Raw genomic sequence first — 27,250 nt, 5'->3', positions numbered from 1 at the left:
AGGGCTGTTAATTGCTCAGGTGCAATCATTAGAGCCTTAGTACAGTGTACAAGATGATGTTCTGCAGGTATGCTATGCAACTCTACTCACGACGGTCTGCACATAGAGAAGCCCATCGAAAGTTTCATGTCCAATGGACTTGAAACCAATCAGTCCGTTTCTCAGATACGGCCTTTATTTTCGTGAGAGACAGTGTCATCTAGTGGCAAAAATGGGTACTGCGATAAACCCAGGGTCTTTCAAAAACATGATCTAAAATAAACATGTCCTATTCATTTCATATCATCTTATTCTTTTGTTGTTTTTGTTTATTTTCTGTAACAGTTACGCATATCTAAAATACACCACACAGAATAATCATATTGTAGAATTATCAATTCACTAATAATTTGTATTATATTCCAGCAGTATTTTACAGCGTGTGCAAATTATTTTACAAACACAGAGTGAATGATTTAACTCCACGATCACATTGTAAACTGAAATGTTTGTTTTCATTTTTTTTCTTTAATAAATCTTTTAGAATGTTATTCAGTTTGAAGTTCTCTAAAACTTTGTAAGTGTTTCAGTTTCCCTGTCTAAGTTTTTTTTTTTAATGAAGAACTTTATTAATTATCCTAGTGAGCACAAATTAGAAAAAAAAAAAAAGTATGGTAAAAGGGCAGCAAATTGACCTGAAAGTAATAAATGGGGGTGATAAGCTGTTGTGATGTCATACAGTCGTCAACAGATGGTTCAGATGGCAAATGAATATTACACAGAATCTCGTGTTATAGCCAGATGTACTTGTACTTAATGCCATAAATTAGATCCACTGTTTAAAAATGATTTTCTGCTGTAATCTTTGACAACACAGGTTTGATTCAAATTGACTCAACAGCAACTGCAGTCATAGGAGACGACCAGCAGATGGAGCTCAATATATAAGGAACAAAGGAACAAGGGAGAGACTGCATGAAGTCTTAACCTCTTGTTAGGAAACATATTTATTGCATATGTACAATTGCCTTTGTTAAACGGCATCTAGGGCATTTCATAAAATATTCGTTTTGTTTTCATTTAGTGAAATAATGCTTGATTAATAGCAAAAAAAAAAACACCTCTTTAATCCATAAAGATATTATTTTTTTATAATAGTGACGAGTCATGTCATAAGATAAAACAATGGCAAAACAAAATGTACTAACTGAAATGCATTAATTTCATATCATCTTTGAATCTTGATCAAATCAATATTTTGGGATCAAGTTTAGTGACATAAATTTTCCAAATTTGGAAATTAAATTTGTCTTTCTCATAAATCAGACCCTGTGGAGATCAAAGGGGACAAGATGTGTATACATAATTGACAGCGTCAGGGTGACAACAAAGATCTGAAAATAGGTTGAGCATAGGACCATTCTTCTTCTTCTTCTTCTTCTTCTTCTTCTTCTTCTTCTTGTTATTATTATTATTATTATTATTATTATTATTATTATTATTATTATTATTATTATTATTATTATCATTATCATCATCATCATCATCATCGCTCCCTATCTAATTTAAAGCTACTTTGGATCCCACACGGGTGTCAGCCGTCCCGGCCAGCCAGGGTTAGATAATCCAGTCTGGGACCCAGTGCGGTGAGTGACCTCAGGCTAAGTGACGTGGTGCTGCTACGGCCCTGCCCATCCGCCGCCGCCGCTGCGCCGCCTGCAGTCTCCTCCTGGACGGACACTCTCACGGATCTCACCGAAGAGGACTGATCAACAGCAACAGCAGCGGAACATCCATAGCCGCCACCCTATACGCGGTTCGTGTCTAATGGCGGAACCCGTTGTCAAGGTGAGAGTGTTTTATATCGTGTTAGCAATATTTCATTTTAATTGATGGCTGGTCGGATGTGGCGGGAGGGGAACGGAGGCTTGAAGGAGAAACGGTTCCGAGCATCGCCGTCAGAGTCGGTGCTGCTGGGCGGCGGTGTGGGGAGGGGAAACGAGAACGTTCCTTCGGTTCGTCATACCGGGAGGGACTCGGCCTCGGTGGTCGGATGAAATTAGTCACCACATGTTAATATACGGAACGGGAATTTTTTTTTTTTTTTTCGTTGGTGATGCTAGCGCAGTTCGTGTTGTTGCGGGTTTTTTCTTCGTTTTTTTCCCCCCTATTCGGTAGAGGCACAAAGCTGACAGCGTTTCACCGATGGTATGCGGCTTTAAACAGACCTGTAGGTGTGTTTTAAGAGGCTCTACGACACAATGGCTGTTGTCAATATTTGCAGAAAGACTCTTTCAAATCACAGTGACGCCGATGGCGGCCTAATTTATCCGCCACCGTCATGATATATTTCTAGAAACAACAGTGCATAGCTACTATCAAGTTAGACGTCTGAAGAAGATGCAACATCCGCTGAAGTCAATCAAAAAAATAAAAGCCAGTGGCGTTTGTGAAATTCCGAATTCGTTGTGGCGAGCTAAAATCAAATGTATGGGCAGTTAATTGTGTAAGGAAGAGAAAAGTAAGCTTTTACGAGTCCACGAATCTCGACCGAGTTTTTTCTTACTTAAACCAAGAAATACTTAATTTTTAGTCATGATTCACAAGCCCAGTTAAACAAATCTTGTACTGCAACTCATTGCAAAACCTTCAGTACACAATAAATTAGAGTGCATACGACTAGTTAAACATTTAATCATCATATGACACGAAAAATGGCTTTAAAATAATTGACATATTGCATACGCGATGCAACCTTCCTGCTTTTATTTTGTAGTTGGACCGACTGCACTTCCTGCTACATTGTGGTCGATTCTCGCTGGTGGCTGTTTTGAGGTTCATCATGCAGTACGGTGTGGGATGCAGGTTGTTTCACTGGCCCAGTCGTCAGCAACAGTTTCTCTCTTGACATTTCTGAGATCCAACAGTCCGTATTTATGCTGAGACGCTAAATGCATCATAATTATTTGATAGGTGTATCGCAGGTTTGCTGAAGTGGATGTTTCAGATTCCCACTGGATTTGTAATGCAATGCGTAGACATAATCCTTGTGTCCTCAGTAATGCATGCATTGAAAATAAAGTATAGAATCAATATTCCCAGTATGTGGTTTTACTGTAAGAAACTGCTGTCAATACTGACAGTGAAGCAACCTCGTTTCACGGCAGCGCATTTTCTGAACAGAGAAGCTCTTAGCTGGGAGCATTCCCAGCATTCCTCCCCAGCCGTCAGCCATCACGTTGACTCTTTACTCGGCGCACTCACCTGCATGTGATTAAAGCCACTAGTTACTAATCTGAGCGAACAGCAACTCAGTGGATCGCAGCCGCACAGGCCGGATCCATTGTCATTGAAAAGTGTTAGCCGGTTTTACACTGAATGCATCACGCTGCAATTCAGGTTGTTTTCTGCAACGTGTACACTGCAGTCGTTAGCACTGCCAATGTGGAGACATTTTTCAATACATTGCACATTTCTTCTAACTGCCCCTATCTCAAGGATGCGGGTTGCTTCAACATGAGCTAAAAGCAACTTAACAAATATCGTTTTCATCATTGCAGTTATTTCCTATAGTTTTATGAATATGAAATACTTTCATGTTCACTGCTGAAATGCTGCATAGTTAAAAGCACTTTTATGTTTTGTTGTCTAGTGAGTCTGGCTAGAAGTGTGATGGTGGAAGGATCGGACGCAGGATTTGGAGGCACAGTGGACTGAGTGTGTCGTGGCCGAGCGCCTGTTGTCTGTGTTCAGCTGCTCTTGGAATGTGCCTCTGTGTGTGCGTGCGCGTTACATAACCGCAGCCTGCGGAGGCCGGATGCAAATACTTTGTCTGTCTTTTCATCCCACTTTTTTACGGGTGCAAGTATCTCTGATTTGTAATGTTGCTGTATGTGTGTTCCTGGATTCTCCCTGGATCAGTTGTGATTTCAGCTGTTGATGCCGCTGTCGGCCCCTGTTGGATGCCGCTGAAAGAGCTTAAAGAGTGACAGTTATGTTTGAGGGAACACTGGCTATTTCTGTCCTTCGCCAAAAAAAAAAATTTCATCTGAACTCCACACAGTTCTATTTGGTGGTTCGTATATTATACACAAAATCTATATTTTGTGCCTGTGCTTTTATGTTGAAATGCAAGCTGCGTCGTAGTTCCAAGAAAACTAAAAACTGTTTACTTTCAGATAAGCACTTGTGTTTGTGCTTACTGACAATCAGCAGTAAAAGTAAAACATTATCTAAGTATGAACAAAAAACCAGCGCTAACGATGCCAAGTGTGCTCAGATGCTAACCTTGCTATCACTGACCAGAATACCAGACCAACTGCCAAGTCTGAAAACTACTGACTGTGAGTGAACACACTGCTGTGACTATACACTGATTAGCCCAAACCACATTAACGGCTGACTGATGGATTCTCCCAACCTGATGGGTTATCATGCTATGGCGTGCGCTGTCATCCCTGTCATGTTGTGTCATGTGTTTATGTTTAAAACTGACAGGTTTTTCTGCGCCAGTCTAACCTGCTCTTCTATATCAATAACCAACCAGCAGGATAATCTGTTAGCAGCCCCATTGATGAGCGGAAGATAACTGTCCTTCTTGTTAATGGACAGGAAATGAGGAGGAAAAAAAACACATTTGTCATAATCATCTTCATAGTGTTGTCGTACTCGAGATCGGTCTTGGTCTCAAGACCACTTGTTAAGGGTCTCGGTCTCGTCTTTTCTTCTTTGTTGTTATTTTTCTTTGATGTATAAAGTCTTGGTCTCGAACCCCAAATGTCTTGGTCTGGTCTCGACCTCCATCCTCTCTGGGCTTGGTCTAAATTGGTGTGGTGGTCCTGACTACAACACCGTATCTTCATAGTGACTCGTTCTGTCTGTGCCAAACATTCCTCTTGACTCATCTTTGTGGGGTTCACATTAAAAAACGGTCCTCTGTTTATCATGATAGTAGAGTCAGTCTCGGCGTTGACCTCTGTCCTGCAGTGATGATGAAGCATCATTTCTGTCTGTTTGCTTTTCCACGAGCCGCCGACCCAAGAGGACTTTAGTGCCACTGGTGCTGGCCACGTCATCACTGCCTGCTGTGAGAACAGACACATAGGTGAGACCGGGTATGCCGTCTCCCAGTTATACTTGCACGTATGGACTTAATGTTGGGACTGGGGTCGGGATATTTTTACATGTGGCTTTGAGTGGTGAGGGAAGAAGGGAAGGAGGGCCTTTAAATTCAAGGAGCGTGGCATGAAAGGAACAGAACTCCCACAACAAGCCGGAGGGCTTCAGCTGTGTGTGTGTGTGTGTGTGTGTGTGTGTGTGTGTGTGTGTGTGTGTGTGTGTGTGTGTGTGTGTGTGTGTGTGTGTGTCTGTGTCTGTGTGTGTCTGTGTGTGTCTGTGTCTGTGTGTGTCTGTGTCTGTGTCTGTGTCTGTGTGTGTGGCCAGCTCCCCTGCTCTTGCACTTTGCTCCTATTTGTGCACCACATATGTGTTTTGACTCTGCTCCTGTGTGTGGAAGTAACATGGTGCTGTGATGGCTGGCAGCTCTGCTGCTGCTGAATCTCAGCTAGAAACCGGAAGGAGGAGGACGAAGCCACAAACATCCTGGGAGTTTCTCTTTTTTTCTTTCGCACTCTTTATAAGACGTTTCCTCGTATTTGCGCTGGTGTGCCTGCTGCGTTTTTTTGGTTGCTGGCTCTATGTTTTGCATCAGGGACTTTCAGTCCCTCAATCAAACTTTTTCTCCTCCTGCGGCTTTGCCGGCAGAAAAATTGAACCTGGAGAAATCGAAAGGGGTTAATATGGCCTCAATCCTTCCATCCAACCATCAGTCCTCATATTCTTGTTCTTAAGAAAGTCATAAAACATATTCCATAATGTCCAGAACTTGTCAAGTTTGTTCTTTATAGTGTAACTTATCGTTTCTAGAGCTCAGTAAAAGTCATTCCCCTCAACCATTGTCCTATGGCACAGGGTGTGTCTGATTTCCACGGGCAGGCTGTACAAAGTTTGGCTTCCAATAAACAAATATTTAGTAGAGATCAAACATTGCGAAATCAAAACTTGATTCAAACTTTTCTTCTTCTTTGCCGCCGGCTTCATATCGAACCTGCCTGCGTGGCAAACGCCCCTGAGTAGTTCACTCCGCCCATTTCTCCTCCAATTTGTTGGAGGAATTCGCTTTTGAAATGAAAATCAGGGCGCTGGTCTGAAATAACAGTAGGAGAGAGTCCATCATCGCTGTCCTGCTTCCTGTCCAAAGTGTGCAGGTTGTCCCCTGACTGCAGTGTTGTCATCATGCGTGTTGGTTGGAAGGAAACGCTGTGTGACAGGGGAGCAGTGGTGTGTGTGTGTGTGTGTGTGTGTGTCCTCTGAACCCTCACAGGCACTAGAGCCATGATCCAGTGCACGGGAGGAGAAGGAGGAAGAGGAGGAGCAGGAGGAGGAGGATTATAGTGGAGTAAGTGGCCAGTGGGGGGAAGAAGATGGATGGAGGAAGTTGAGGGAGAGTAGGCCAGCGGTGACTTATGGGAGCGAGCATTAAGGATTACGAGGAGGAGGGACGCCGAAGATGAAGGTGCTCGAGAGGCCGGCAGCGGCAGGCGGCGTCAGCGGAAAGAAGAGAGCTGCACAAAACAAGTACGCCTCTGCGTCTTTGCTGTCAGCTGAGGGAAAATTAAGCTGCTGGGATTTTGTTCTTCTTTTTTTTTTTTTTTTTACTGATCTCAACGATCAGAAAATGCACCCGGCCAGTGAGAGAGTCGCTTGTCGTTGCCAAGCAGAATGTGTGAGCTGCAACTCGCAGTACGTGCAAGTATGGGAACAAGCAAGCTCAGCTGCAACTCAAATTCCCTGAAAATCACCACGTTGGCGCTTTGATTCCTTAGAGAATTGACTGTCCGCAGAGGCTGCACCATGCTCTCCACGCCGACATGATGCAACAGCACGCTTCCACCGAGACGCCGTCCTGAAGGGTCTCCCTGCGAAGGTGATCTGAGTTCAGGAGCAAACAGCTGTTGGGTAATGAAGTTTCTCAGCTGGTTGCGGATCAGTGTTGAAACGCTCCGACAGGTCCCGTCGTTTTCTTCACGAATGGCTTTGTGCTCCCAACGCTACCATTGGAAATGGTGCAAAGTTTCAGCCGGTGTGTGCAAACTGCATGTGCTCGGTGTTTCTGCTCTGTCTTGGATTCACACTGAAGGTTTTGCCGCTGGTGAATCGATTAGCCTCGCCTTCATGCAGCCCACGCAGGAGTCTGCTGTCACCACCAACTGTTTACACGTTGCAAATTACAGCTGGCCAAGCTCCAGATTCATGCAGTCCTGAAAAACACAGCTGGAGATATAAAGCTGCGCTTCTCCTCCTTGCGTTGCTGGATTTCGGCTCACCTGTGTGTGTGTGTGTGTGTGTGTGTGTGTGTGTGTGTGTGTGTGTGTGTGTGTGTGTGTGTGTGTGTGTGTGTGTGTGTGTGTTGGCTCGCTCTTATGCAAGCGCCTGTAATCCCCTCAAGTTCAGCCGGAGGGGCGGCGAGGTAGAGACGTGCCGTCGAGCACGCCGACATCAAGGTCATGTGTTCATCTGTCAGAGGTCAGAGGTCAGGGTGAGGCCCTCCATCAATGACGTGTTGCCACTTCTGAGGCAACGTGACCGCGGGACTGTGTTGTTCTCGACTGATCGACGAGGCTGCATGTTTCTTTGTGAGATCGCCTCCCTGTGGCCAGCAGCTTCAGGTCGAGTTATTATAAAAGACGTAATGTACCTGCAAAGTCGGGTTCCATACTTGGTCATTAGTTGTCCTGTGAGGAATTTCACCGTCCAAGAATAGAACGACCACTTTGAAAGGGCAACCTCATGGACAGGCGTCTGAGTTTTACTTTTTTTCAATACGGCCAGGAACGTGTGTGTGTGTGTGTGTGTGTGTGTGTGTGTGTGTGTGTGTGTGTGTGTGTGTGTGTGTGTGTGTGTGTGTGTGTGTGTGTGTGGAAGTCAGCCTGACACACTTTTATTCCCTCCGATCCCTTTTCTGGGCAGAGCAGCTTCAGGGTTGGCAACAGCAGTAGCAACAGTGGCAGCAGCAGGAACAGCAACAGCAGCAGCAGCAGTAACAGCAGCAGCATCAACAGCAGCAGCAGCAGCAGCATCAACAGCAGCAGTAACAGCAGCACTCACATGCACGCTGGAATACAAACAGGAAAACAGGCCGTCTGTGACATCACAGACGCCCCCCCCGGTGATGTCTTTCCCAGGTTGAAGGTCACACCCTTAACCAGATATTTGCACCAACTCCTGGCTGCCTGCTGTTGGTCTCCTGCCAAATCAGCCAAAGTTGGGCGTGCACAGCTTCCACTCCACGTGCTTATTTATATCCACCATTGCTGCATCCTCTTTTCCAGGGCTCACACTCATTCCTGGAAGCTCAACCCTGATTTCATAATCCAGAGGATGTCCTGTGTTTTGATGTCGCTTTTCCTGTGTGTGTGTGTGTGTGTGTGTGTGTGTGTGTGTGTGTGTGTGTGTGTGTGTGTGTGTGTGTGTGTGTGTGTGTGTGTGTGTGTGTGTGTGTGTGTGTGTGTGAGAGAGAGAATTGCAACAGAAATATAATGTTGGACTAATGTACTTTTCAACAGTTCCAGAGCAGAATTCCAGAAATACCTCAGAAAATAAAATTTAAAGCTGAAAGTGTGTGTGTGTGTGTGTGTGTGTGTGTGTGTGTGTGTGAGCAATAGTTCCATAAATGGGTCATCTCCCCACCCTGCTGTGCAACACGATGCCGTGTGTTTCCCCACAGAAGCACTTCAGGATGCTTCTTATGTCGGAAAGCAAAGATAATTTACTCTTAGTTGAACTTCAAAACTTGAACTTCAAACTAACCCTAACCCTTGACACGATCAGAAACTCACTTCTATTTCTATCAGTTTACATTCCTCCTCCTTTTTCTTGGTTTGTTTTTGAACCACCAGTTAGTAGGAGCCACTTCTGCTACTGCATTATTTTTTATTACCCTTCTCTCAAGAGTAAGCTTTTGTAAATATATTCATAAATATGTCAATATTGCATCACTGTTGTATCAATGATGATGCTGACTTCCATCTGAAGAAAATCACTGAAATCACAAATCAATAATGAAAACTGCAGTGCGATGTAATGTTGATGTTGATGTTTTTCACACATTGGATTTGTCAAAGTCAATTTCAGCAGCACGCTGAGTATCGGGACTGAGCGTAGCGATGAAAAGCGATTACGCTATATAAAAAAAAAAAAGAAGCATTAACAAGGTGTTTTAAATCTATAAATAATGAGAGAACAGCATGCATGAAATATTAATCCCCCCCCCCCCCGCTCATTTATTTTAGAAGGGTTCATAATTTATCAACGTTTACATCAATACCATTAAAGAAAAAACGGTCCCAGAGTTCAGCTGGCATCATCATCATCATCATCATCATCATCATCATCATCATCATCATCATCATCATCATCATCATCATCATGTACACTGATATAGAGACCCTGGTTGGTCTCCTGCTTGTTTCCTCTCTCAGCACGGCCTCCTCCGAGTGGCTGGCTCTGTAGCCAGGCTCTGTGATGCTGCGTGGGAAACGAGACCTGATTGGCCAGCCTCGGCCTCTTTGTTCTCTCTCCCACCAGCCGTCATCTGATCTGATCGGGCGGATAAGACAACATCTCGCCGGTGGCGTCAGTGTTGTTGTTGCCCTCCGAGAGGCCAAGGTGTCTTCCCAGTGTGACAGCCAGCCAGGGCCCGATGGGCTCCGAGCAGAACTGCTCTTAGTCTGAGTCGGCAGTGCCGGAAATATGAACTCTGCAGCGTTTAGAAAACTGTTGGAAGAGTCAGTTGTGATGGCAGTTGTAAGACAGGAAGACGGCTGATAGATATTTTATCGAGTTTTTTTAGTCAGGTGAAATAAAGTCCAGATCGGTGCAAAATTGTGGATGTCATATTTTCTCCTTTTTAAAATGCCATTAGTATGTAGCGCACAAGAGTATATTCACTGGGGTAAATGTTGGCTTCGACAAAATCGCCAGTTCAGGGAGTTGTTCAGGGAGCTGTTCAGGGAGCTGTTCAGGGAGGAAACTCGTCAAATTGCAGACCAGGATGGACATCACACCGGTGTTGCACCGTGCTCCTGTTGTTTTGTTATTGTGCAATGAAAGAGGTTAACCAGAAATGAACATGCTGAAAATACTGATATTGCCCCCTAGTGTTGGGGAGGAGCACACGTTCCCATCAATAATTTGATTATCTCAACTGCATGTGAACTGGCACAAGGAGAGAAGTCCGATTAGACGACAGAGAAACAACATTTTAGCATAGCTCGATGTAGCTGTGCATGTAAACATAATCAGTGATACATGATCCAGTCCAGGGAAGGAGGAGGAATATCTTCTTTGTTTTTAATTCCGTGTGATTGTAATTCCGTGCACAGAGTTTTTTTCGACATTCCAGAGTCCTTGTGCTCAGCCGTGGCCTGAGAAGACTGATGGTCCCACAGACTAATGAGCACAATGGCTGGGAGCATAATGGCAGCGTCTGTTCACTGGTCCCATTCACACACTATCACTCTTGCTTTCTCTGTGTGTGTGTGTGTGTGTGTGTGTGTGTGTGTGTGTGTGTGTGTGTGTGTGTGTGTGTGTGGACTTGAATACTTGATTGCCTTGTTTTTCTTTTCTAATGGCAGTGCCACTCTTACCACAATCTACTCCCTTTTCCATGTTTTGGGGATTTCTGAGGTCACCTTTGCACGGTGGCAGCTCTGTTAGTATGATGTGATAGTCTTGCTCATCATCATTTTGCGCACTACAAAATTTTGGACTGCGAGTAGCACACTGGATTTTCCACTCATCTTGTGCTGTAAACACAGTGTGCAGTTTGAAAGACACCCAGGGTCCTAAATATGCTCCAAAAATCTTACTGGGTTAGCATGTGGACTTGACTAATTGCAGAGAGTGTGACAGGGAGAATTTTAAGCAGCAGTTAATTAAGGGTCTTACTTTGACAAACATCAAAATACTTTGTGTCAAAGTTGACTGAAAGTACGATGACTACACAGCGCTGGTTTATTTGAGCCGCCTCCTCAAGGGAACAGTGGAGGATGAGACGGGGCTATTGCTTTGTGCAGACGGAGAATGGAGGCGGCATATTTTCCTGTTTATGTCCACACGAGCAACAAACCATAAAGAGTCGAGAGCCTCCAGACTGACGACAGCTGCGCTCGTTACTTTAACAAACAGCGAGCATCGTCTCTCTCGTCCAAACAGCCGTTATGTAAGGCAGCCAGCCTGACCCCGCAGCTAATCTCTTAAACCAATTTCACTGTCCCTTGTCCGCAGTTAGCGCCGCATCGACTCTTCATTCAGACACTGCGGAGGTGATCGCATGCACGTCACTTTCCACTCAAGGGGCGCCTCAGAATTAGGACTACAACTAACGATTATTTTTGTTGTCGACTTATCTATCGATTGTGTTTTCGAATAGTCAATTAGTCACGTAGTAACTTTTAGTAACTTGCTTAAATCTTCACACCTGCATTATACTGTTGTGCTCTGAAAGCATGTTTTTAAGACACACAAAGCATTTAACTGTGACATAGTTGTTATATTTTCCAACGTAAAATATAGGTATATTAATCCACGATATAAGGTAACATGCAATGTTTATCACAGTTATAGACTTTAAACAGCCTTCTTACAACTTAAATATCGAATTAATATGCCCTAAATAACACAGTTGATAAGTGATCAGTGAAAGAGTGTTACAATACAGTATAAACAGTATAGTATTGACAGGGGCTGTAATTCACTAATTACTGCCATAAAGTAGCATTTACCTCAGTGAACTATCGTTCGCTAAGCTAACTTGCTCCATGATTTTCTGACGTGTGAAAAAACGTAATATGTACTTGCATCATAGGCTGATGATTAATTAACAAATAAGCGTGTAATTCAAAACCTAACTCTGAAATATCTATCCTCATCGTTCTTTGTGAACTCCTCTCTGCGGTGCGTGATGATACAGCGACTTCGGGGTTTCTGCGTTTAAGGTGTGAGCATTGAATGCCGCAGCTGTGCTAGCATGGAATGCTGGGTGAGCTTCACAGAGTTTGATCGATTGCAAAGACTAATCGTTGCAGCCCTACTCAGAATTATGAAAGTGAACCATTGATTTTTAGACGGGGCTGGTCATTGCAGTCTTGTGTTGCAGTGAAGAAGGTTGTGCAGCTTTTTCAGTGGCTGTTACCGGACTTCTACTGATGTTTTAATGCTATTTATGATGTAAAAGTACCCTTGAGTAATGATTAAGCGTTGTTGAAGAAACATCCCTGCTGACAGCTTCTTCTCTTCGATATTATTCCATTGTGTTTTCCAAAGCAAACGGGTGCTGTTACATCTCACCCTTGTACCCACTGGACTCTTTATCCACGGAGGAAGCTGATTGGTTAGGAAATCCGCTGGAATTCTATCATCAATCGCATAAAAAAAAAAAACGACAACCTTGTTTTGGGGTACGACTGTATCGGGAGCTAAACCTGACAGATAAAGTCTGTGTGATCGAGCTAATAGTCAGTGTGCAGCATCTTCCCAATGCAATGCAATTGAATGAATAGTGAAAAGGTCTGTTTTATTGGTGCCAGTTCACACTCCTCTCCTGGCTGCGCTCGCAGCAGGGTGTTGCGGAGCTAAAAGGTTGAGCTCTTCTTCAATCCTTCCACACAGCAAATACTGCTGGAGTCGCCTGTTTGAAAAGGTCATTTGTCAAGAGTCTCGCGCGCTGTTGTTATTCTGCTCCCAACTGCACCGACGGTGCGCTGTCGATAATGAAAAATGAAAATAATGATGCGAATAAAATAACAATTGTGGAACTCTTTATTTTTGTTTGTGGGTGTGCTGCATTTTAGTTTCTGACCTGCGCTGAACATTCACTAGTGTGTTGTTGTTAATGTTTTGGCTTTTCTTTGAGTCAGCAAGTGTTAAAGCTCGAACGTTTCTCTTACAGCAGCGTCACTGTGCATCCGCTGTTAATTGTGGTTGTAAAAATCTCTCTCACTTGTGCAAAATAAGATCTCAGTGCACAGTGTTGCTAAATAACTTGGCTTGGATCTTGCTCTCAATTCATTTTTTCCCCCCAGTATTTCTTCAAACCACAGCAGCTTTGGCTCAGAGATTTAATACACTCACTTTTATTACACTTTTAATCGACCTAATGTATCTGGGATTATATTGTACCTAAGTAGGTATAATAGAGGGATTACTCCATGTCTTAGCCAACGCTTGTCTTTTCCAGGTCGTGAGCCGGTGACAGGAGGATTTCAAGCAAACTCACTCATCTAATCCAGTTCATCTTTGCACTTGAACTTGTTTTAGAACGATAAAGTCAGGCTATTACAAGCCAACTTTGATTCAGATGTTTCAGATTTGATGCACATCATAATACTTCATAGTAATTCTATGATCTCCAGAACTTGCCAGTATAGACATGCAAGCTCTTGAAGTGGAAACATGTAATCTTTTGGTCTTTTTTTTTTTTTTTTTTTTTTTTTTTTTACCTAAACCTGCTAAACACCTGTCAGGTGTTTAATAACTATAATATTTGGAAGCTGACAGATGGACTGTATTAAAGTGTGGTTGGGAGTTGTTGCTCAGAGCTCCGACTGCACTTGTTCCTCTGTTATTTAGGGTGGGAGTCAGGATGAGCTCATCGCCTCGTCAGCTGCTGGCAGCGCAGGGGCGTGGGGTGCATGTGTGTGTGTGTGTGTGTGTGTGTGTGTGTGTGTGTGTGTGTGTGTGTGTGTGTGTGTGTGTGTGTGTGTGCGTGCAAGTGTCACTGTTTCCACTTCGCACTGTGTCAAATCCATGCTGTTCACGGATGCAGATGAGAAGTCCCTGTTATGCCTGTTGCCACTTTGGGTGTCCTCATTGATGGCTTCAGCTGAATGGAAATAATCTTTATTGTTGAGTATGTCACCCAAAAAAAAATAAAGAGAACCTCATTATACACATCTTGCGTGCTTTACTGAAACATTCACTGTCGCCCCCTGCTGCTCTGGGGGCCTCAGTTGGTTTTCCTGTGATTGTACAAAGCGCTTTGAGACACCTTCGGTTGTGACTTAGCACCGTCCAAATGAAAGCTGATTGATTGATTGTTGGAAGTTTGCATGTTGAGATAGAAAAGAAAAAACGTACCGTACTGATTTTTACCCCCCTCCCCCCCCCAGATGTACCACTCGGACCACGGCGTCGACTTCCCCGACCTCTCCTTCCAAATCCCCGGCAGCCCTGCCAAGCGAGGAGCAGCGAGCACCGTGTGAAGAGACAGAAAAACCTCCCAAGACTTACAGTTCGCCACCCCCCCGCCCGCACCAGGCCTCTAGTCGCCCACCTCCTCCTTCTCCTCCAGCTGGACCATGGACAGCCCTCCGAAGCTGTCGGGCGAGACCTTGATCGTGCACCACATCCCCCTGGTTCACTGCCAGGTGTCCGGCAGTGGCGGCGGCGGCGGCGGCTGCGGCGGCGCCTCCCTGAAGAGGAGCAACCCGTTCAGCCCTCCTGAGAACCTGGGCCTGAGTCGCACCACCTCCCTGCCCGAGCGGGACGTCCTCCAGAGGGAGGCTCTGCTCTACAGCAGCCTGATCCAGACCTCGGGCGGCTCCTGGCAGAGGAAGAGTGGTGGCGGCGGCGGCGGCGGAGGGGGGGGGAGGGGCGGCGGGAGCACGGCGAGCGACGACTCCTCGTTCGCCTCCAGCAACTCGGAGGAGCAGATGATGGCGGCTCACACGCTTCCCCGGGCCAAGCGGAGGAACAGGAACCCCCTGCGCCGCAACCCCTTCCTGCTAAATGCCGAAGACGAGGAGGAAGAGGAGGAAGAGGAGGAAGAGGAGGGCGACAACCTCAGCGGCTACCTGGAAGACTCCTCCTTCCACCTCCACAGCGACACCAGCGCCGCCCTCGACGCCTCCTTCCGCCTGCACGGTCTGGGCTTCGCCGCCGAACCCTTCCGCCTGCACGCCACGGTGGGCGGGGCCTCCCTGAGGGGCGTGGTCTCGGCGCTCTCCGGCCGCCACCTGGACGAGCTGGACTTCCTGGCGCTGGACGCCGGCCAGCGGCGCCACGGCAGCAGCGGCTCCAACGTGTCCATGGACTGGGGCGAGGAGGAGGAGGAGGAGGAGGAAGAGGAGGATGAAGATCAGCCAATGAGGTGCGGCCGCAGCAGCAAGACGGGCTCGTACTCGTCGGGCTCGTCCACGCAGCACTGCCCCTGCTGCTCGCTCTCCCAGAACTACCCGCAGCACTTTGCCGAGCCCGACTCCTACTGCAGCGACTCCTCCTGCAACAGCTCCGACGGCGTGCTGGTCAACTTCAGCGCCATCTACAGCAAGATGAACAACGGCGTCCCCGAGAAGCCGCCAGCGCCGCCGCCACCGCCACCGCCCTCGGGACTCACCAACCTCAACAGCTCGGCCGATCACTCCTCCTCCTGCGCCTCCTCCGTGTCCGAGCCGCCGGGCACTCGGCAGCAGGACTCGACCGGAGGAGCTTTCTACCTGGACCTGCACACCTCCCCCACCGAGGCTCCGCCCTCGCAGCAGCAGCAGCAGCAGCAGCAGCAGTCTTCCTTCCCCCTGGTGACCCGCGAGCCCCACCTGTCCACCTCCTCCACCTGCTCCTGCGCCGCCGAGCACCAGGGCTCCCTGGAACTGGACCCCAACTGCAACACCTACCACTGCCTGGCTCCGCGCTCCGACTCGTGCGGAGAGCTGGCGTCCTGCCTGCAGAGCCAAGCGCGCCTGGTGGTGGCCACGCAGAACTACTACAAGCTGGTCACGTGCGACCTCTCGTCCCAGTCGTCCCCGAGTCCCGCCGGCTCCTCGGCCAACAGCTGTTCCGACGAGCACAGCAAAGGCAGCCCCCCCACCCCCACCCCCACCCGGCCCAGCCAGTACTTCCTGTTCAGGCAGCCGGCTGATGACGAGGTGGAGGAGGAGGAAGTTGGCCGAGGCAGCGGAGGTGGAGCGTCCCTGAGGGTGAGTGAAGAAAATAATGACCTCGTTACTTCAGCGAGTTTTAAGGATCGGATTAATGCGACGCGGCTCGGCCAATAGTGATGTCACAAAGGGGCAATGGTAGCTACAACAACCACTGTTTTTGTCTACGTCCAAACATGTGGAAGGTCCAACACAACGTCTCTAAGCTGGAATCCAAAACCGAGTAATTTTGTTGGAGGCTGTGAACGGAGAGCTAAACATGCCAGGAGATGCTAGAGATTTTTTAAATCATTTTGCTGGATTGCTCCTGCTGCTGTACAGAACGTAAAAAAACAAAAACAAAATATGTATAATATGGGACCTTTTAGAAATTATTGTGCTACTAAATCGCACAATATAGCACAATATCTTCTCATATTTCAATAAATGGAACATGAGAAAATCACGAGCCGCTGAGTAAACTCCAGTCAGACCAATGAGGAAGTGGGTAAGGCCACATCATGAGGCAATAATAGTAAAACCCTGGTCCAGAATAGGATCCACTGAATGTCTGTGACAATAACACTGGACTGGGAACAGCTGTGACATTGAGTCTGGCGCTGGCTGCTTTTAGATGACAGCCAATGACTGCGGGTCATCACGTATCATGTCTGGGGATTATTTTAGCTGTCGCTGCTGCTGGCCTTTACAGTCACCCAGACGCCCAGCAGCCGTTTATCACCATGGGAGATTATGTATGTGGTTGTTGACAGATTTGGCAAAGTCCCGTTGCAATTTGACCCCTAAAGAATTTGTTGAAACCACCAGAAACATTTTCCTAAAAAAAGAAAAAGTTTAAAGATTTGTGGGATAATCATTCTGAATGAACATTGTGTCTATTGACTGAAATTATTGAGATGTGATCAGTGCTTTAGATTTGTATCTAGATATTGCATCTACATTGACTGTGTTTAAACCACGACAGGGCTCCTTTCTCGACAGCAGCTGTAATATTTTGTGAAAAGCAATGACCATCTATGCAGCGCCGCTGCTGTGCAAAGTTATTGTTGAAAATGTGTTCTATTGAAAAGATATAAGACATTAACATTTTATCCCTCCCTTATTCTCATACAGCGGGACAATAATGACAACAACAGCGATGACAACGAGGAAGAGGAAGAGGAAGAGGAAGAGGAGGAAGAGGTGAAGAAGAAGGAGGAGGAGGAGGAGCAGTCGGCAGTGGGCGGGGCAGAAGCTGTCATCCAGGGCCAGGTCTACGTCAACGTGTCCCCCCCGCCTGGCAGCCGGGCCCCCTCGGCGAGCCGCCCCCGCTCCCGCAGCTACGACCGCAACCTGGACAAGTCTCCGCCCCCTCGCCTGGGCTCCCTGGAGCGCATGCTGAGCTGCCCCATGCGGCTGAGCGAGGGCGCCGCCCCGACCCCGCCTGCCCCGCCGCGCGTCACCTCCTTCGCCGAGATCGCCAGGAGCAAGCGCAAGAACGCCGGTGGCTCGCCATCCCTTAAGGGCGGCGGCGCTGCCGCCGCCGCCGACCCTTTTTCCTCCACCTACTCCACCCACTCGCACTCCTCCGTGGACTTCTCGCCAATCCCAGAGCAGCACGCCGAGGCGGACAGTCACAGCGTCTCACCGGCTCCCTTCTCCAGGTGCTACAGTCAAGGAAGCATCGAGCAGCGCCACCTGGAGGGGGGCAGGGAGAGCAGGGCCAAAGCTGAAGGTAAAACACTTACTCTTTTGTATATGTGTGTACATACATACATATATATATACATATATATATATATATATATATATGTATATATATATGTATATATATATGTACATATAGATGTTCCCATTTTCAACTTCATTGGTGCAGCAGTGCAAGACAACTTACAGAACAAAATTGTAGGTCTTCAGAAAGAAGGGTCAATTTTTTAGTTTTTAGCACTGTTTGCATCCTCTAGTAAAAAAAAAAATTCATCATCCCATGAATTCCAATGATGGACAGAAAACAGCAGCATATTTAGCCCTCTGTTTACAGCCGGTTTTCCTGAGGAGGGGAGCAATTTTGCACATTTTGCACTTGTACATACATTAATTAGGCCTGACAAACTCTCAGATTGCAGATAATATGAACTTCTTCTCTGCATGTTTGAGCTTAATGAGAGTTCATGTTTGAACAGCCTTGTGTCAGCTTGTATAACTGTGCTTGGAGGGTGTGTGTGTGTGTGTGTGTGTGTGTGTGTGTGTGTGTGTGTGTGTGTGTGTGTGTGTGTGTGTGTGTGTGTGTGTGTGTGTCTTTAGTGGGAGTGAAGGGTTGAAGTGGGCCAAACGTGTGGTGAATGGCAATCAGCTGAGAAAAGGAGATAAAGGTGCAGTGCCCCCCCCCCCACCTCCACCTCCACCACCTCCACCCCTCGGCCTGCTAAGCGCTGCTGCAGCAGACGGAGCTCTGTGGCTCTGCTGTGTGTGTTTAATATGTGTGTTCGTGTGTTCCAGTGATTCACAAAGGCAGGGAAAATAACAAGGGTTGCCGCCCGTCAGGCTGTCACTATTTAGCTGCTGTCAAACCATCAATATCTGCTGTGAAGTGTTTGGTTATTGTGTCAGTGACATAATGTAATGCAAAATATTATGGAGACATCATATATAATGTAGATATAATTAGATATAAATGAATATTTCTATGTCATCCAGGCATTGTTCAAAAAACTTTTTTTTGCTTGTTTTAATTACATATTTCAAGTTGCGACTGTGGAAATTCTCCTTAACAATAAACCAAAATAATGAAATTTCAACAACAACAAAAAAAACATTGTAACGGCGCTTTTATGCTCGTAATCAAGCATTTATCCAAGCTAATTTGTTAGCTGAGTAATCAGTAATGCTACTCTGCTGTGTTTTGAGTCATTTGACCTCATTAGTACATTAGAATTTCAATTTGCGATCTATGCTCAGGGTGTCATAAATCTTTTCATGATTTGAAGAAACTCAAAACAAATGAGCGAGTAAATGGTGAACAACCTGCAGATTAATCACATTCATCAGGAGGGAAAACCTTGTTTGCTCCCAACAACAACAAACGCCTCTGTCGCCTTTAAGCTGTTCTGTTGAACTGTGTTCTTTAAGTCCTCCAGTTGAACCATGTGAACATGATATGTTATACATACACACGTATATATATATATATATATATATATATATATATATACATATATATATATATATATATATATATACATATATATATATATATATATATATATATATTTATATATATATATATATATATATATATATATATATATATATATACACGGTAGTGATGGGGGGTTATGTACAGAAAGAAATACGAGTCATCGGTACAGAGCTGTGGTTTGGCCAGCGTGCTGATGTAGGACTGTAATGAGCAGCGTTGTGCATCTTCCAGCCGCATGCATTATTCATCCCATTCACTCCCCAGTCAGCTGCGTTGTTGCTCCGCCGCAGCACACACACATACACACACCTCTGTAAAATGCATTTAGCAAGCTAGTGATGCTAACGCGAGATGTATAGAGGAGATGGAGGAAGGAAAAAAAAAAAAACCAAGCATCCGTCGTCTAATGGATGCAGTCGAGGAGGTTGAAACCGAGAGAAGCTGATAGAAAATGGGAGTCAGGGAGGAAGAGGAGGAAGAGGAGGAAGAAGGCGCGATGCCAATTAGTGGGATGACAGAGCAGATCGAGGAGAAGCAGAGAGGGAGCGTTGCCATCCTCCGTCCCCAGCGGCACTGAGGGCCTGCCTGCTGGGTGTGTGGCCGCGCCATCCTCCCTCCCTCCCCTCTTGACTGGTTTTCTAAAGTGGCCCAACGGCGCCCTCTGTCGCAGAGAGGCGCCATTACACCCGGCTCAGCCGACACTGGTGGGCTGGGCTTGGAAAGAGTGACAAACAGCTTGCGCAACACAGCTGACGTCGTACACGTTCTGTCAGGGGATCCAGCAACACGCTCACACACATGCTCACACACACTCAAACACATTTACACACAAACACACACACACACACACACACACACGCACACACACACAACAGTAACTGAAGTATTGACAGTGCAGATCCTGAAGAGGACAACAAGGCTTCTCCTCGCTGGGATTCCCTCCTGACGCAGTGTAGAAGGTCCAGTGTGTGTGTGTGTGTGTGTGTGTGTGTGTGTGTGTGTGTGTGTGTGTGTGTGTGTGTGTGTGTGTGTGTGTGTGTGTGTGTGTGTGTGTGTGTGTGATTGCACCTGTGTCTGTCAGAGCAATGTCTAACTGCGGCAGTATGGCTGAGCGTGATAAGAGCCGCCGCTGCTGAGTTGTGTAGCTGGTGACCGGACAGTTTGACGCCGATCTGGACCTTCAGCGGTGCAGTCAGTCTTTAAAAACGTGTCCGTGTCTCTACTGAACAGCAGCGTCCGGTTCAGCTGGGCCATCACTCAGTCTGTCAGAAATAGCTGCAGCTGACCCTCAGGATAGACGCTGTTTATTTACTCCTCTCAGGGGCTTTTGTCGCTTTTAATGAGGCCATTTGTGTCAAATGTTAGTGTTTATTGATGTCACATCTGTCACTTGCGTTCTCTCTGAAAGCAAGTGCGTATTTTTTGGTAAACCCAACATAAACACATTTGGAAGTACAACTTTCCATAAGATGGAAATATTTATATTTCTTTCCTTTTATACCCTACAAATATTTTTATTTTTTATTTTTTATTGCCTTATTTCCTTTAATTTGTACATTTTCCATCTTTTTGCACTGTACAGTTGCTGTAATTATGCAAATTTCCCCACTTTGAGATTAATGAAGGCATTTTATTCTTTTCAATTCTATTCTAAAAAATATATATATTCTTGTGATTTAAAAAAAATAAAAATAAAAACCACACACATGTATTGTATGTCCCCTTTTTTTTTTTTTAAGTCGGTACATAATGTTCCCGATGGGACTTGAGAAAGTGTGGATTAAAAGTGCAACCCACAATTCCTCAAACATCCTTTACTTTACATCCTTTACAGTTCTCTTCCCTGTGTGAACGTGTCTGAAGTGACTGCAGCGTCTTCCCTCCACCTGCAGGTGGTTCCTCCAGCTGCTGCGAAAGCCGGCCAGCGGTGGTGCGCTACAGCAAGGACCAGCGTCCGACCACGCTCCCCATCCAGCCCTTCACCTTCCACCACCAGTTCGCCACCAAGCCGCCGCAGCCCAAGCCCCTCCCCCCGCTGCTCCTGCCCGCTGCCTCTGGGATGCAGGCCGGCTGCAGCTCCACCTCCGGCTCGGGCTCCGGCTCCGGCTCGGGTGGAGGTCCGATTGAGGAGGACGGCGGCGAAGACGCGGCCGAAAACGCCAGCACGCGTCACACGGCGCCCCCTCCTGTCACAGTCAGACCCTCGCCTCTTGGAAGCTACTCCCCTGTCCGCCTCCAGGGGGCGCCCAGCGCCTCTACCTGCTCCACCTGCTCACCCAGCCCTCCGCCGCCGGCGCACAGCCACTCCTGCCCGCTGTCGGCGGGGGGCGCCGGGCCGCTGCTGACCTCGCCCACCTGCAAACAGGGACGGGGCTCGTCGACGCCCCCGGCGCCGCCCTCACTGGGCGTGAAGAGGGGTGTTGTGCCGCCGGTGCTGCCCGCCGTGCAGGGCCACTGCTTCCACCGGGGGGCGCTGGCCAGCCTGCCGCCGCTGCACGGGGACACGCTCAGCCCGCTGGGGGGCCTGGACTCTGGAGGTCACGTGGAGGGAAACAGCGGAGCTGCAGTCAGAGCTCATCATGGTAGGAGACCTTAGAGTCGGTCTTTTCAGTCTGAAGCATCTGGGCTCAGGAATCCACAATGTTCCCCAATGTTCCCAATGTCGGCGTTCTTCTGCTCGGAGGAGGAGGAGCTCCTTCACTCTTCAGACTTTCCTTTGTCTCTGTGATGCTGCTCGGCCTTCTTACCGGTGTCTTTATCTCTTCCTTGTCCTCCTTCATGCATGAACCTCCTTCATCTCCTCCTCCTTCCTCCTCTTTCTTCCTCCTCCTGTCTTTCATCCTTAACCCCGCCCACCGTCGCACCCCTTACCCCCATCCCTCACCACCACCACTACCACAGCGCACCACCTCTCACCCCAGGCGCTCAAATGGAAAGAGTACCGCCGTCGGAACCCGCTGGGGGTGGACAGGCTGCCGGTCGGCCACAGCGCCACGCTGGAGCACCGCGCTGGTGGCTTGCAGCGGCCTCCCAGGCGCAACGTCTTTGATTTCCCCTCGTCCATCCCCGGCCACGCCCTGGGCCGGCTCCATGGTGCTCCACTTTAACTGTCCCCTTGGAATTTTGGGTCAATCCCCAAGAGTTGTGATGATGATAAAGGCTGTGTGTTCCAGTGCAATTGAAGATCCAGTGTGTGAAATGTTTAAGGAAGCCCAGTATTTAAAGATTTAGTTTGCTGTTAGGCGGCTTCTTTAAAAGAATTGGAGGTGCAAGTTGGCAGCTAACTGGGAGCAAGACCCTTATTGCTCAATGTATATTGTCATATATACATATATATATATATATATATATATATATATATGTATATATATATATATATATATATATATATGTGTGTGTGTGTGATTATAAACTTTTATTCATGTATATGTGGGCCGTATGTTAAGCCTTTACTAATATATCACTGCACCTTTAAGTTATTATTTGTCTCCGGTTGTCTGATTGATTTTTATTCTTATCGTCAGTGAGCCAATCAGGGAAGCTGCTGCAGAGCCACGCCGACTTCCAGCCCGACTACTTCTCCCTGACTGAAAGGCCTCCGGAGGAGTTCTGCCTCTCGCCCGACGCCTCCACGTCGTCCTCGTCCTCCTGCTCCTCCTCCTCGCAGTCCCACATCTCCGTGGACCTGACGCAGAAGAGAGGTGAAGTAGTCTGAGCGGGTGCTCAGTGAAGGCGTCCGATTCACAAAGACCCTCTTGTTTGTATGGAGCTCAGACTGTCATCATTTTAAAACAGGGAGGAAAAATACAAGCAGCTGTGATTTCCTACTAAAGTGTCGCAGAGTTTAGCTGCCCTGTGGTTCTTACCAGAGAGGATGTGCAACCATAATGGATTTAATTTGATCATTTTCTTTATCAGCTTTGAAACAAAGCCTGGAAGTATTATTTGGGCAGCTCTTTGCAGACAGCGGCCTTGTGTTGTCCCTCCAGCATAGAAAAGAGCTGGAATACTGCTGCTAGAGACAGAAAGTCAGTCATTTTGATGAAATGGAGATAATTACTGTCTAAATGTCCTGTGGGCGCAAAAGGTTGAAGTGTGTAATTTTTTAATTGCACACACGCCGCTGCTGGTGGTTAAATAGATAACAATAATCTCTCTTCTTTCTATTCTCCTCTATGTTAGGGTTGGTGAAAGCCGTGAACACAGCAGTCGATTTGATTGTCGCCCACTTTGGCACCAGCAGGGACCCAGACGTCAAGGTAGGAAGACCTGCGATAAAGATTTCCCTGAAGTGCACTCTGTTCCACTCCACTTTAGGACTCAGCAAAATGGACCATTTTATTGCAACTGCTGTCTTCCAACCACTTTTCGCCTCCTCTTTCCTTCCAGGCCAAGCTGGGGAACAGCTGGGTGAGCCCCAACGTGGGCCACCTCATCCTGAAGTACCTGTGCCCGGCGCTGCACGAGGTGCTGCAGGACGGCCTGAAGGCCTACGTGCTGGACCTGATCATCGGCCAGCGGCGGTGTCAGCCCTGGAGCCTGGTGGAGGCCTCCACTCAGCTGGGTGAGAAGCGCCCAGCTCATCCACACCCTCTCCATCATACACTTACTACTCTGCCCGGGCCACCTCGGCTACCTCGGCTTGGCCAAGCGTGGGTGGAGTTACGGCTGAACGGTGGATCCAAGGCCCCCTGACCACCAATTTGGACCAAAAGCGTCTGCGGCGCCTTCCCGGCAACTAAAGTCAGTGTGCAGGTTCACACCACCAGGGGGCGCCGTGGGCGCGTTACAGAAACGCCCCAAAAGCGAGAAACCGTGCCGCCCTGGTAAAATATGTCTGTTCTATTTTTCACGCTTCACGTGTAGCGACCGCATCAATCACAGGAGGTGGAATCGTTCAGACAGGAAGTCAATGATGTGAAAACACGGTGGATCCGGTTGATTTTCATAATAATAAACAATGTCCTGGATTTAGTCTTTACATGTGCTGTATTTTATTGTGAAACGTCAACATGACGTATCGGCTTCAACACTGTTCAGTTCGGCAGTCAAAAAATAAAGCAGATTTCACTTTAAATCTGAAACTATAATGAACAAAATGCAGGTCTGCTTTTACTGTAGTGTGTAGCTACATGAAACAGTGGGCAGGACGAACCAGGAGGAAACACCAAGTGTCCTCAGCTGACTCTGTGTGTGTGTGTGTGTGTCCGTCCGTCCGTCCGTCCACGCAGGTCCATCCACTCGTATCCTCCACAGCCTCTTCTCAAAGGTGAGCCAGTTCTCTGAGCTCACCAACCACAGCATGAGGCTCAACGCCTTCATCTTTGGCCTGCTCAAGTAAGCTGCTTCTCTGGATCTTCTCTTGTTGTTTTTGTTGTTGTTGTTGTTGTTATTGCAGTTGCAATTGTGATTATGATTTCATTTTGGTTTTTGCTGATTATTTGCCACAAGTGTAAATATGTTTTTTCTGCAGTGTTAAAATACTTAATTAGAAACTCAGTGTTTTAGCGAAATAATATAAAAACACCCTAATGGTGCTGAAATGGATCCTGCTGAAGTGTTTGCATTTGTTTAAATTTCAGCCTCAAATCTTTGGAATTCTGGTTCAGTCATCTCTACACGCATGAAGGTAAAAAACAAATCAGTGAATTGTCACGTTTTATGAATTTATTTCAACTTCACCTGATCGCCTCCCTCTTCCCCTCAGACGTGATCGTGGCGCACTACAACCCCTGGGGCTTCCTGCCGCTGTCGCAGGGCGCGTGCAAGCCGCTCTTCGAGGAGCTGCTGCTCCTGCTGCAACCGCTGTCGCTGCTGCCCTTCGACCTGGACCTCCTCTTCGAGCCGCACCTCCTGCAGAAGGGCCGCGAGCAGCTGCGGCGCAAGGAGCAGCTCTGCTCGGCCGGCCAGAGCGCCGACCGCAGCGCCCGCTCCACCTTCCAGCTCATGAGGGGCTGGAGCGCCACCGTCAGCGAGATGGTGCGAGACTCCGGTGGTGGCGAGGGGAAGCAAGAGCGGGTGGCGCCGCCTCTGCTGAGGCGGGAGGGGACGTGGCCCAGGATGGAGGTTGGAGGGGCCGGCGCCAGGAGCGGAGAAGCAGCAGCGGCGGTGGTGGTGAATCCCAGGTGGAGGAGAGACGGAGGAGCGTCGAGCAGCTGTGGTGGGGCGCCCAGCGGGCCCAGATTGAAGGGGGTGGGGCAGGAGAGTCAGGCGGAGGGCGAGAAGGAGCGGCAGGCGCAGCGGGAGGACAGGCAGGCGGGCTGGTGGTACCAGCTGATGCAGTCCTCCCAGGTCTACATCGACCCGACGGCCGAGGGCTGCAAGTTTGTCAAGACCGACAAGAGGAGGAAGTCGGCGGAGAGGCGGAGGCAGATGCCAGCGCCGCCGCCCTCCAGAGAGGGCGTGGTGGAGGGGGCGGAGTCCAGCAGCAGCAGCTCCAGCTCCGGCAGCGAGTCGGCAGCCTCCAGGGGGGGTCGCCTGGCGTGGATGGGCAGCCCCCCGGAGTCTGTGGTCAACCAGGAGAGCCACGGCAAGCCTGCCAAGGCAGCAGTAGGAGGAGTCCAGGAGGAGGTGCAGGAGGTGCAGGAGGTGGAGCCGAGCTCTCAGGGACAGGGCCTCCGCTGGGGGAGGCTGTTTGGAGCTGGAGTGGGCTCCCCGTCCAAGGTGGACGGAGGCGAGCAGAGGAGCCGAGCGGCGCCGCAGAGCAGGTCAGCACATGCAAAAATGTATTTTAAAGGCGTTACATTCAGCTTTTACCAAAATAAAAGTCCTAAATCAGGCCAAATTTTAAACACTGGACACAAGTTCTGCCGCTGTACCTGACTGGCTGTTACTGATAGTGAAAAGCAACTGGTTTCAGCTGTATGACATGACTTATTGTTTGACATAAAAGGTTTACAAAACCCAAATATTTGAGATATGAGCCAACAACCCTGTTTGTCTCCCAGCCGTCCACCAGCACAGAACCGACAACGGACACAAATTCATCTTTTCTTTGTCTTTTTTGTCCTGCCAGGCCACCATCTGGTTGGCTGGCTCTCGACCTCTCGGGCCTCTCGGGCCTCGTGGCTCAAACCATCGGAGCAGGGGTCGGCAAGAAGAGCGAGTCGCCTGCCACGCCCACCCAAAGTCAGGTCACGCCCACCCAAAGTCAGGCCACGCCTCCTCTGAGACTGGCGCCACCCACTGACGCCAAGCCGCGGTGAGCTCATAGCTTCTTTTTCCCCAAGAACTCATTGTTTTGACTTTTTTTCTGATATTTTCTGTGGCCCAAGTCCACTTCAGCTTCACCGCGTTATAACCTCGACTGTTCCGTGTAATTTAGCCACTGAAAACACTGCAGCAAAGCGAATACCAGATTGAAACGGTGAAATTGTGAAATTGAATAAAAACCTCTTGTACGGAGACTGAATGGTTAGTTATGGAAGATGTGTACATCTCATATAACAATGGTCAGCTGTTCTGTCAATGAACATGGGATCCCCCTAGTGGCCACCCTGGCCCAAAACTTTTGTACTGTGAACATTTGTGAGCTAATTGACTGTTTATATTTTCCTCTTGCTTCCTCTTGTCCATCTCAAGACTGACTCTCCTCTGCTAGAAAAGCTGCCGAACGTCAGATGAATAACTTTCTTCCCCGTCTCGTGTCATTCCCCAGTGAAGTGCGAGCGCTGTGCCACCACATAGCCACAGAACCGGGCCAGCTGAGCTTCAACAAGGGCGACGTCATGCAGGTTGTGCAGAGGGCCGACCCAGACTGGCTGCTGTGCTCGCTGGGCTCCTGCCAGGGCCTGGTTCCCATCGTCTACGTCACTCTGAGAGAGATGGAGGAGAGCCTGAGCGCCAGCCGACTCAGTGCTGGCCAGTGCTGAGCCCAGAGGAGGCTGCCCCCCTCCCCCACCCACACACACACACACACACACACACACTTATACAGTGCACAACCCCTCCCACTGGAGGACGGGAGGACTGCAAGGCGTAGGCAAACTACGATGACGTTTAGACACATGCAGACTCAGATACTCAGACATCACCGCACAGACGGTGACATCCAGACCGGTTTGCACGTACGCACACATACACACGCAAACGCACACAC

General features: G+C 48.0%; 2 protein-coding genes across 3 annotated transcripts in view; one reads left to right on the top strand and one right to left on the bottom strand.

Annotated features, from left to right (window-relative positions):
• Positions 1-27,250, bottom strand: part of LOC142902075 (monocyte chemotactic protein 1B-like) — an 89,032-nt gene that overhangs the window by 54,507 nt on the left and 7,275 nt on the right. The window lies entirely within an intron of this gene.
• rusc2 (RUN and SH3 domain containing 2) lies at positions 1,717-27,250 on the top strand. Of its 2 annotated transcripts, XM_076046907.1 has the most exons (13): positions 1,717-1,827; positions 14,208-16,013; positions 17,088-17,688; positions 21,045-21,734; positions 22,054-22,245; positions 22,677-22,853; positions 23,335-23,411; positions 23,542-23,716; positions 24,384-24,489; positions 24,735-24,781; positions 24,860-25,859; positions 26,168-26,353; positions 26,810-27,250. In XM_076046907.1, exons 2-13 carry the CDS (start codon positions 14,397-14,399, stop codon positions 27,021-27,023), a joined length of 5,082 nt encoding a protein of 1,693 aa, XP_075903022.1. In that variant the 5' UTR covers positions 1,717-1,827; positions 14,208-14,396; the 3' UTR covers positions 27,024-27,250. The 2 variants fall into 2 exon arrangements, with proteins under 2 accessions (XP_075903022.1, XP_075903023.1); XM_076046908.1 differs by lacking the exon at positions 22,054-22,245 and having other exon boundaries at positions 1,718-1,827.

The sequence above is a fragment of the Nelusetta ayraudi genome, unplaced genomic scaffold, assembly GCF_046127955.1.
Source record: "Nelusetta ayraudi isolate G7.1 ecotype Tasmania unplaced genomic scaffold, CSIRO-AGI_Nayr_v1 ptg000092l, whole genome shotgun sequence".
Lineage (NCBI taxonomy): Eukaryota > Metazoa > Chordata > Actinopteri > Tetraodontiformes > Monacanthidae > Nelusetta > Nelusetta ayraudi.
Note: the sequence above shows the minus strand (reverse complement) of the source record. Positions and strands in the feature narration are given on the sequence as shown.